The sequence below is a fragment of the Pseudorasbora parva genome, chromosome 20, assembly GCF_024679245.1.
Source record: "Pseudorasbora parva isolate DD20220531a chromosome 20, ASM2467924v1, whole genome shotgun sequence".
Taxonomy (NCBI): Eukaryota; Metazoa; Chordata; class Actinopteri; order Cypriniformes; family Gobionidae; genus Pseudorasbora; species Pseudorasbora parva.
Window position 1 is genome coordinate 5,675,799 of NC_090191.1, and position 12,294 is coordinate 5,688,092.

Consider the following 12,294-nt stretch of genomic DNA (forward strand, 5'->3'; position numbering starts at 1 on the left):
ACTTAAAACACACTCAAACATACATGTGCACACAAACTCACCTACACAAGTCACAAACAGATCGGCGGGCGCGCACACACACACACACCTGACTGCTCTGTCTCAATCGCATGCATCATCACCAAAACATCCTGCCTCTCTTCCTCACGTTACTTTATCCCATCGTCCTACCTAGATATTTCCCTCTGCTGGTCACATTAGGCATTTTAGTTAATCTACTATCAACAGTCTATCTAGGGAACAGGATGTGTTGAACAGGATATCAACACAGGGAATAGATTGAGGGTTATGTATGCGCGCGCAGTGCGCGCGTGCGTGTGTTCGCGCCGATCTGTTGAGGGGTGTGTGTGTGTGTGTGTGTTCGCGCCGATCTGTTGGGGTGTGTGTGAGTCTGTGTGAGAGAGAGAGTTTGTGTGCACATGTATGTTTGAGTCCGTGAAGTCGGACAGCTGTTTGTAAATCGGCTGTACACTCGTTATTGCGGTGAACGTGAGACTGAATGACTGCACTCGAACATGTCCACTATGGTGTCGGACAACACTACAAATGTCCGTCCCTTCAAATAATGCCCTATTTAAGGGTATAGGGTCGATTTCAGATTCAGCCCCTGTCGTGGAGACTGAGCAGCCCAACATCTCGATTGAGACAGAGCAGCCTGTCGTGTGCGCGCCCGCCGATCTGTTTGTGACTTGTGTAGGTGAGTTTGTGTGCACATGTATGTTTGAGTGTGTTTTAAGTACAATTACAAAGCAATTCATTGGTTTTGTTTAACTCTGAAACAATTTTCGAGTTGCGTTGTGGTAAAAATAGCTACGGGTAATGCCAGCTGATTGAGGAGTTCAACCATTCTACGTCATCAACCTAGAACGCAAACAAAATGGCGCCGCCCATGGTTCAAATATAAAATCGATTTTTAAAATAACGTAGATCTTTCATGGGTTTACTACTACATAATTCAGTAAGAGACATCATTTATGTTATATTAAGCCATACAAGTCTCAACACCAGGGGATCCCTTTAAGAATTTAAGCTGTTTAATTAATTAGAAATCGTTCAATGTTTAACAGTTTTTACAATCAACGTGAAATTTGTTTATTAACTGTAGAATGTAACGTTGTAATGCTTTATCTAACTTTAATGAAGGCTGTTTTGTGTGAGTAAATTGCACCCACACCAGTAACAGAAAAGCTCATTCTCATCTCTCTCTCTATCGTGAATTAAGTTCATCATAAACACGAGTTCAGTCTCTGGATAGTAATGATTTTGAAATTGAAATTGAACTTTTTGAATCTCCGAGTCAATTGAATCAAGTACTTGCGAAATGATTCAGTGAATAGAATTGGGACTCGTGCTGCTCAAACAAAACAATCACTAACATTTGTAATGACAACTTTAAAACTGCTAATGTTAGCATGACAGTGTAATCATTTAAATTTAATCTGCAGTTCTTTAAATGTAGATCATAAATGCTTAAATATGAAGAGTGTATAGTTTGTCTTTTATTAATTTTTAGTGCTAGTTTTAGTAGTGCTAATCAGATGATTTAAGTCTATTAACTCTCTCTGACTCTTTTACCAGTGACTGAACTAGAGCTGATTTGGATTTAGTTTTGAGTGTTTTCTGTTCATTATTCTCATCTTAAACAGGACAAACACAGGAAAAACTCCTGGAGAAGTGACTGAGATTCACGTTATAAAGATGGCATTTTTTAAAGAGGAGACTGAAGACATAAAGATGCCATTTATTAAAGAGGAAAGTCAAGACCTAAAGATTGAAGAAATATTCAGAGTGAAAGATGAAGAAACTGAGGAACAAACAGGTTGGTTTCATTCTCAAAACTGAACTCAGTCATTTCGTCATTATTAAAGGTGTCCACTGAAACTGAAGTAGCGCAAACAAAATTATTTAGCTTAAAATTAAACCCAACATCTCCTTGCTCTAAACATTTTAACATCCCTGAACATAAATGGCAGGAAATAAATGGTAAAACAAGCAATAAATAAGTCATAATTTGGGGCTCTAAACTAATATTTGAGAACAATAGCACTGGTGCCACTAGCTAGCCCTGAGAGGTGGGATTTTTATTATCATAAAGGCCACTTAATCATAAAACTAATATTGTGTTGCATTGATTAGTGCAGTTACTAATAATATCACAGCCTAGTTTCACAGACAGGGGCCTATTGCACAAAACTAGGATAAGGGATTATCTTGTGATCTTGTCATCTGTATGCAAAATTTAGTACACCGCTGTCGTGTTACATACCCTGAAGGCACAGTCACACCAAGAATAATTACAATAACGAAAATATTACACTATATTAGTGGATAAATTGAGCCAGGATCACCAAGATAAAATAATCCTTTATCCTAGTGTTGTGCAATAGGCCACAGGGTTTAGACTAAGCCAGGATTAGGCCCTAGTTCAGTTAAAACATTTAAGTAGCTTTTATAAAGGTGTCTTAGAAATAAAACATTAAAGGTTAGTTCACCCAAAAATGAAAATGATTTTATCTGCTTACCCCCAGTACATCCAACATGTAGGAGTGCTTCTTCAGTAGAACACAAATGAAGTTTTTTTTAACTTCAACCGTTGCTGTGTGCCAGTCATATAATGGTGTGAATGGGTAACAATTCTACGAGAGCAAAATAAACAAACAAAAAGACATGCTTAGCCAATGTGCACAAAAACCCTGCTTCTCAAACACATAGAAATCAAACACATAGAACATGTTCTGGAACACATCCATCTGTGCAGATAAAGGTATGTTTATAACGTAAAGGGTTACTTCAGCGATTAGCATATGGCCTTGTATCAGTAGAAACCCTGGAGTATATTCAAATGATTGTGCTTTCCCCCCTCATATCCCCCTGAGACAAGAGATTTATGCATTTTATTTCTGGAAAAATTCCTCCTATGATGCAAATTGACGATATTTGCATCATAGGAGGAATGTTTGGCCAAATGCTAAAGACTACAGTCAGCAGAGGGAGCCATTTCCGCATGTTTTATGTTTTGAACCCGCGCATGGGGATGGAGATCACACTCAGAGCTCAGCTCGCAGCTACAGGCACTCATTTAAACGGAGCTATGGTGAGCAATGTAAGTCTTTTAACTTCTCAAATTAATTTCTATAAAAGTTAAGCTTGCAAAGGCATGAACTGAAACGCGCCAGTCTGAAATTGCGTTGTGATTGTATGCCACGAGTGTAGTCGTGATTACCTCAGCTCTCATCACGAGAGCTCATCAGCTCATTTATCTGACTCCTGCAGTTAGTGCTCAGTGCTGTGATACTCGCGCGGTGACTCACTCATATTAACACACACGTTCAGTTTTTAATTGTAGTGTCTTCTCTAACTTAGTCACAGTAATCCAGTAGGTGGCTTTGGGAATGGCCTCACAGGGCAGCGAAGCATTCTGGGAATTGTAGTCTTTCATCCCCATGAGACAGTTTTTCTCAGTCTAAAAGGCACCAAATAATTTCACATTTCTACTACATTGATGACCCTGTTTAAATACAGATTCATCTTCCCAGCTCTGAAGTACCCCTTTAAGGCCGATTGATTTCTGTGAATAAAGATTTTAAATATATCAGTCTGTGTGTGATGAATGAATGTAATGTACAAGTTTCACTTTCTGAATGGAATAAGTGAAATAAATAAACTTTTTGATGATATTCTAATTTTATGACCAGCACCTGTTTGGCGCACAAACAAAGAACAGGCAGACCATGTGACATTCTAGGAACTAGGAAGTCCCTGGCATAAACAAACCCTGTGTCCCAATTTACACACTATCCATCCTAAATAGTATTCGAAAATAGAATTAGTATGTCCCAAATCATAGTATGCTGAAAAGAGTATTCCAAAGATACCCGGATGATTTACTATTTGCGGTCAGAATTTAAAGTGCGTATTGACACACTCTAACGGCTGATATTGCCCACATCCCATTGCGACTTGGACAAGGATTCTTTTAGAACTACAAACGTGAGGAAAAAGCATTAAAAACGTTTAAAAAGTACTACAAACATGACAGATGTGCGAGTCTGACAGTTTTGTAGAGAGTAAAGGGGTTTGAGGGATCAATTATCAGTATTTAACCTGACGAAAATATATTTATTCATTGTTATCCACATTATATTTCACCTGCAGCAGCATTGTGAACTTTTGTAGTGATACATTTGGCCGTTAACTTTGACGTCAGCTTCCTTTGAAACAAATCATTGTTTGATTTGTGGACATAGTCATTCGCAGAAGGCTTTAAGACCCATCAGTTTGGGCGATGCAAACAACGTGATTATTGTTCATGAGTCCAACATTCAGCCATGCATAAAAGCATGTACTCGATCTCCCTGAGGGAAGACGTGATTAAAAAAAGGGATGTCGTCTTAACCTATTGTATGTTAATGCAATTAAATAGAGAAATAAACATTTGATATTAAAGTAACTTGTAGCGTATTTAAACGTTTAATTGAAAAATATGCGTTTTCATATATTCATACATGGTTGCAACAACATTTTAGTTAAAAAAAATGTAATTGCCATTGTTTAAAAAAAATGATTGGCTGAAATTTCAAAGACGTTCAATAATATGCTTTAAAATTTTATATGCTATCTATGTATCTTCCTGACAAAATAAAAAAGATTGAAAAAAAAATACTTTCAAGTTTATAATTTTGAATAGAGGTTGATGATATTTAATATACCTTGGTGTAGAAAATAAATATATCAATAATTTGATCATGGAGCCACATTATATCTATGGGACTGAACCATATAGGGCCTTTAAAATTAATGTTACAAAAGAAAAGTTTATTAAGAATGAGAATATAAAAGAATATTGAAATATATTTAATACTTATACCCAATATGGGAAAGATAGTATTGATGGCACATTTAGACAGGAATACTCAATTGCAATGACAGAAAAAAAAATACATTTCTAGTTTCAACATTATTTGTTGTTCATAAAATATGACACCATTGAAAATGTTTACAGATTTACTCGTGGAGCCACATTGAGATCATATATCTCTGGAAATGAATGGGCCTTTAAAGTTAAGGAACCAAAAGTAAAAAGTGTTTGAAGAATTAGAATCTATTAAGTTATCTTCAAATTGAGTTGCAAACATGCAAACACAGAATGACCCAAATATGTTTGTCTAAGGCCGGAGACACACTGCAAGCGTGGCGTTTCTGCTGCGTGTCAGCCGCGGGGCGGCTGCCTGGCGTTTTCTCTGTCTTTGCACACCAGAAGCGTGTCTGACGCGGCGCTGCTGCTGCTGGGAAGCCCTATACTTCATGTTAAATATAAATATATTGCCTATTGATACAGCAAAGACACATCGGCAGTAGCCTATTGACCATACATATACATGGTATTGACGGAAAAATAGGCTACAGAATATTTTGTTCTGTATTGACAGGTTTAATATTTCAAAATCGATAATTATGTCGTTTTTTATTATTACAAGTAGGCCTATATCTGCATTTATGTTAACCTAAAGACTTTCAAACATGAAAGTGTCATTTATTAATATGTATTCGTGTCAAAATGGCGTATAAACATCTTTTCCTATGCTGTTTTGCCTAGAAACGCTTCCAACACGCTCGCGTGAAAAATAGGCGTCTCTTATATTTGAAGCATGCACGCGTTTTCCGCGCGGCTGACGCAGGCAGTATGCAAGCGCTAACCGGTTAACATGGGAGCCGAAATAAAAACGGACACGCCACGCAGCCGAGACGCTCACGGCACGCTTGCAGTGTGTCCCCGGCCTAAGAACCTTTCATACACATACATAACTGCAGACACTGAAATAACATACATTGTGTGGTACATTACAAATATTTTGAGTGTGTCTTATATTCCTTATATTCAAAGGTCCCAGATTAGGCATTAGAATGAACACTTACTTACATGTTGCATTTCTGTTGAGCTCATGCTCTGCAGAATAATAGTAATCCTCAATGGCATTTATTGCTTGTTTATAGCTTGATCTGATTTAACATTAGGCCTATGTTACATGTGCAAATCGGTGGGCAGGGCTAAACGGGCAGTGAAGACGTAAGTGTTGATCATCTTCTGCAGAGGCGGTGTCCGCCAGTTTGTCCGACAGTTTGTTGGGCACACTACAAGCTGTCCATCCATTTTGCTTTCCGTGCTCATTTCGATGTATCGTTTCTATTGTCCACGCAGGTAATCGTCACAGAGAGCAGCGGCAACGGTTAAAATATTTTGAACTTTGACCGCGGCATGCGCGCAAGCCCGTCAATAGTGCGCTCAGCTGCGCATGCACTTTGTTCGACACTGCAACAAACCGTCCTTGCATGACGCAAGCCTTTTAAATGAATGGATTTCTTAGCGCAGCGGTGTCGTTTCCACGTTTTGTGTGAAAGTTCCATCAAGTGCACTAGCGCGCCCATGCGCGCACCCACTAGCAAAGCAGACAGCCACGCCTCTAATACCGCGAGCGTTTTTTTCCACTTTTAAAAAAAAAGTGAATTTTCACCTTCAAAATTTGTTTTTTTAAAACTAATCAAATATATATTATAATTTTGAATATTCTTTGACCGTCTTACAAGACTGTGGCCATCCAGGACCAAAGCTGCCCACCCTTGATCCTTAGGTTATCTAACACACTACCCTATACTCTAGTAATGATGCTTTAAATGTCTAAATTGTTTATGTCTGTTTTTGCCCTAGATCTCATGGCACTGAAAGAAGCAAATCATGAACTTTATGAAAGGGAAGAAGAGGAAGACCATCATGATAAACATCATGACTTCATGAATGGAGAAAGATCGACTCAGGCTAAAAAGAGTTCCTCACAAAAAAGAGCTCAAAAGACAGGAACTAAAAGTTATTTCACCTGCCAACGGTGTGGAAAGAGTTTCACTCACAGAGGAAGCCTTAAAGACCACATGAGAATTCACACTGGAGAGAAGCCCTACATCTGCCAACAGTGTGGAAAAAGTTTCAGTCAAAAAGGAAGCCTTATTGTCCACATGAGAATTCATACTGGAGAGAAACCTTTAACCTGCCAACAGTGTGGAAAGAGTTTCAGACATAAAGGTAACCTTAACGTCCACATGAGAGTTCATACCGGAGAGAAGCCTTTCACCTGCCAACAGTGTGGAAAAAGTTTCAGTCAACAAGGAAGCCTTATTTTCCACATGAGCGTTCATACTGGAGAGAAACCTTTCACCTGCCAACAGTGTGGAAAGAGTTTCACTCGAAAAGAAAGACTTACAATCCACATGAGAATTCACACTGCAGTAATGGCTTCACAGAAAAATTAAGCGTAAAGAAATGTATGAATTCACACTGGAGAAAAGACATTTGCATGAGATCAATGTTGAAAGAGTTTCAAATGTAAAATATAGCTGCAAGCAGCAATTACGGTGCCAAGCGCAAAGAAGAAAATAAGAAATGCCAACATGGCTGGGAGAAACCAGCTGCAACAATGAACCATTAAATACCTATCAACATAAGCTTAGACAAAATAGATATAAGAATTATACATAAAGTAAAAATCTAAATCTAAAAATCTATATATTATAATGTATCACTTTTGACCAATAGGTTTTGCTGTGACCGAATTAATGAGGTGTGTGGTCAGAGTGGTCAGAAACTTGTTCCGAAGACACACACAGAGTTTCGGAATGATATGCCAAAGTGTTATTAAAACAAAGGAATCATATTTTTTTATCTTAATACTGTATTAAAGTCAACGGGAATTTCATGTTTTTTATATTATAGCACTACCAAGAGGCACAATACCACCATTATTTTTATGTGTCCTCGGAGTGAACCCATACATGTGTGTGTCAAGTTTGGTGACAATATCTCATTTTGTTTTGGAGTTACAGACATTTAAATAAAAAATAAATTAAAAAAATGACTGACACCTGACTTTGATTGGATTTTACTACCCCTTACTATCAATATTTTTCCAATTGGGCTTCACCACATGTATGCCGACCTATGTTTCTGAACTAGCGTTTTTGAAGACATCAGCTAATGTTTTTTTAAGTGCTACATTACAATACTGCACAAACCATACATTGAAACCTGGCAAGTCTGGTATCATTGGACTTGGCAAAGGATTCAGGAGACAAAAAAAAAATGAAATCAAGTCAACTACACCCAGCGTTAAATGCATTTGGGGAAAAAAGATTCTCATCTAGGGGGCGCTGTTTCGAAACTACCCAGGCTACCTCAGGGCATCATGTTGATGACCCATACTGAGTTTTGTCAACCTGAAATATATCACTGAGACCAGAAAATATGGCTGAAAATGAATACTTAAACAATAATATTTAAACAATATTTTTTTTTACAGACTAAACATGCTCACACACACAAACACACATGTTGTAGATACAGATTCACATTACTCATCATGTGGCACAATTGTCAATACCAATACTTCAATAGAAAGGATGTGATGCATTTTACATATATAATGTATACATATTAATTACAGATCAATATTAGGCAGTAGTATGTGTACAAATTGATTAAAATTAAGTTACTACAAGTTGTATTGTTAAATTTTAGCTCAGCATTTTATGTAAAGGATTATAAATAATTTTTGGATAAATTGAAATGTCAGAAATGTACTTCTTACTGTGTGCATTGGTTTAAAAGTTATCTGTTTAATATGTGACAATGTTATGTTATCAAAGAAGTTATTCAGATTTTAAAGAGTAATGTGATGTTCCTAGGAAGTTGTTTAGGACTATTATTATCAACATTATTTTACCAATGAGCTTCCTCGTGTTTTAAACTGTGCACAGACAGTTGTGCATTTTGTTTTGAAAACCACTGCACAACAATGGACTATAATAGAGAAGAATGAAAATATGGAATGAAATACTATTAGATATTACATATTTTAAGAAGTAAAATGATTTGTATGTTTCATTTTATTGTTGTTGATTTAGAGGGGTACTTCAGCACTGGAAAGATGAATCTGTATTTAAACTGGGTCATCAATGTAGTAGAAATGTGAAATTATTTTTGAATTTGGTGCTTTCTAGACTGAAAATGTATTCTCATGGGGATGAAAGACTACAATTCCCAGAATGCTTCGCTGCCCTGTGAGGCCATTCCCAAAGCCACCGCTACTGGATTACTGTGACTGAGTTGGAGAAGACACTACAATTAAATACTGAACGTGTGTGTTCAATATAACGATCGAGTCGCTGCATGAGTCTCATAGCACTAACGCCCCAAGAGTCAGATTACATTTTACATAAATGAGCTGATGAGTTCGTGATGAGAGCTGAGGTAATCGTGACCACACTCGCGGCATACATTCACAACGCATGTTCAGTCTGGCGCGTTTTCAGTTCATGCCTTTGGAAGCTTAACTTTAATAGAAATTAATTTGAGAAGTTAAAACACTTACATTGCTTAGCATCCGTTTAAATGAATGCCTGCAGCTGCGAGCTGAGCTGTGAGTGTAATCTCTCATCCCCATGTGCGGGTTGAAAACATGGAAATAGCTCCCTCTGCTGGCTGTAGTCTTTAGCCTCTGTCCAAAAATTCCAAAGATGACGCAAATATCGTCAATTTGCGTCACGGGAGGAATTTTTCCAGAAATAAAGTGCATAAATTTCTTGTCTCAGGGGGATATGAGGGGGGAAAGCACAATCATTTGAATATACTCCAGGGTTTCTACTGATACAAAGCCATATGCTAATCGCTGAAGTAACCCTTTAATTAGGGCCCAAGCACTGATGGTGGTCTACGTGTCAATATTGTAGGAATTGATTTGGATCAAATAACTCAAAAGGGGTATTGAATTACAGTCAAAAGGAACTGACACTACATAAACAATAATTCAAAATTAACATTTACCGCTCTGTCAACTATTCATCCGCTGATATGTTGAAATTACAGTATTTTATCAATTTCGACTCATGATACTACCCGTGGCCAACGGCAATAATATCATTAACTTTTATGATCACTGTTTGTGAGCTTAGGTAACAAGGGTCATTCAGTTTGAGACAGTAACTTCCGAACATAAAGCACGAGACCTGTATAGATGAAAACTGAAAACAAGTTTTATTTATCTATTCTAATACACACAACACTAAACTACTGACACACACAAGAATTTACGTTCATACGGAAAAAGACATGTGGTATGTTATACAATTTCCCAGCCGTCACCTGCGAGAATCAACACTCTAGCAACTTAATCGTAGCTTGTCTGCTAGGCAGTTTCACCAGCTCAACCACAATAAATTATTGTACTTGCTTGTGTACGTGCTTGTTCCTGGGGTGCGTTCTTCCTCTGGGTAAGGTTGCTGCGGTGTTGATTGGTTGTCCGGCCGATGATGTTGTTTGTGAGGGAAGGCGTTTGAGTTTGTTCAGTGGATGAGCGGCTTCGCCTGATGAAGCCACACGTGCCGTTTTCTGGTCACTGGAACAAGCGTCAGCCTTGCTATGCGACGGGCTTCCTCTGCGTCCCAGGGAGCACCGGCTGGGTTTGTTTCCGGGAGGAAGTTTCATCAGCGAGGTTTACTACAGAGTGGAATGAAGTTTCTGGAAGAGCTCTTGGTAGCTCTGAGTGCGGCGGCCCGTGTAGGCAGATAGGTGACAAGACCAGCACGGGTTAGAACAGCCTGGGTTGCTGCAAAGCACGCGGTGAACTTGTTGAACAACAAGTTGAAGATGAGAAGCAAAGCATTCATGATTGATCCCTGGTTTTAAACATGTCTTGGAGTCCATCCCAGAAAGTTTCTCGGGCCAATCGGACATTGTGGTGGATGTTTCTCCCGACCCTGTCCTGTTCGTACATATCATTAGTGTGACGTCATCTCAAACACGTGTTGGTATTCTTCATGAGTTCGTTTAAATGTTTTAAGGATCTAACTTTCATAGCGTAACTCTAATACATTTTACACACGTTTACCTTGCATCATGAAGATGGAAATCTTTAATCCGTTACACCGATATCAAATAGCATATATTTCTCATGGCTGGGGTAGGAGATACTAAATATTCATATGTGGTAAGCGTTGGTCATTTAGCCAAACAACACAGGTTATAGGAGAATACACATCATACTTTGGTATACATTTGTGGCCTAATATGGTCGTTCCTTGTTACGACCAGGACGAAGACAAAACATGCACGAATAGGTAGACCTAACGGTTTGACGCTATAAAACACATAAGCTATATAAACATACATAATACATATAGTGTATGATGAATTTCGATTGGGAATTACTTCATGTTATTGAATCTCAGGGTTTTAGTCTTTGTGTCTGATTGGTACGAGATCTTCGTGTGAGGTTCCAAAAGGGTCTCCGGAATGTGCCGGTAGGGAAAGGAGGGATGTCTGTATAATGTCTAGGTTGAGTTTGGGCCTTGGAAAAGCTTTTAGCGGGTCTCTGTGGTGATAGGACCCTGAATTTATGTCTGAGGTTTTAGGGGGGTGTCGCGTTCTCCCCGGAGTTCTGCTAGATGATAATCCGTGGAACAAAGGGGAAAAACAAGTCACATGATCACTCTGTCCTTGCGTTGGTTTGAGATAAAGCAGATTGGTGGTGATAAAAGGTGTTGTTTCCCTCCAAATGCAAATGATTCATTTTTATGGTTCGCTAATGGTGGAGGAGGATGAGTCTTCGGAGGTCTGGAATGTGATGCCTGGTTTTGGAACAAGGCCTGTTTCGTAGGTAATTCTACATCTTTTATAACTTTACTTCACGTGCATCAGTTTTGTCATGTTAGTGCAGTGCCAGTCTGAGATTATGGAAAGAGAGATAATAGAGAAAATACAAAAGAGAAAAAGGTTGAAGGAAAGTTATTTGAAAATGACGTGCTTTATGAACAGAGAAGTGATAAGACCTGCTGGAAATCGTAAAATAATGATAATCTACTGGCAGCTGTGGATGCTAGCAAAGTACTGTTAAATATCAGCCCTCTACTGTTTATTTACAGCTCTCCTTTTATACAGTGTATTACCGTAATAATCCCATGAAAGGTAACTTTTTAATTTGAAAAACCGATTGCTTCAAATTGTTCTCATTTTAAAACCGTGTTTGTACTGTGAACTTATTTAATTTGAATCCACGGAAAAGGAAAATTTCTTATTTTAACCGCTTAAACTCCGGAACCAATTTTTTCGATTTCCGCCTGGATTTGGCCTATTCAAATTGAAAAGCTTTCCTTACACACATACAGTGGTCAAAGTTCAAAATGTTGGTGTCATTTTACAGGAAACCCTTTGAAGTTACATAAAACACTGCTAAAAGTCATAAACATGTAAGT

At 38.2% G+C, this 12,294-nt stretch overlaps 1 protein-coding gene across 2 annotated transcripts; it reads left to right on the forward strand.

Annotated features, from left to right (window-relative positions):
* The first annotated feature begins 1,391 nt into the window (after positions 1–1,391).
* Positions 1,392–9,081, forward strand: LOC137049379 (gastrula zinc finger protein XlCGF49.1-like). 2 transcript variants are annotated; one of them, XM_067427930.1, is made up of 3 exons: positions 1,392–1,729; positions 1,766–1,819; positions 6,707–9,081. In XM_067427930.1, the coding sequence occupies exons 1-3, from the start codon at positions 1,699–1,701 to the stop codon at positions 7,300–7,302; spliced, it is 681 nt and encodes a 226-aa protein (XP_067284031.1). In that variant the 5' UTR covers positions 1,392–1,698; the 3' UTR covers positions 7,303–9,081. The 2 variants fall into 2 exon arrangements, with proteins under 2 accessions (XP_067284031.1, XP_067284030.1); XM_067427929.1 differs by having other exon boundaries at positions 1,407–1,819.
* The last annotated feature ends 3,213 nt before the right edge of the window (positions 9,082–12,294 follow it).

Coding starts and splice junctions, on each gene's coding strand:
- LOC137049379 (XM_067427929.1), top strand. CDS start 1,699: ATGGCATTTTTTAAAGAGGAGACTGAAGACATAAAGATGCCATTTATT. Junction 1,820..6,706: donor AGAAACTGAGGAACAAACAG/GTTGGTTTCATT, acceptor TTTTTGCCCTAG/ATCTCATGGCACTGAAAGAA.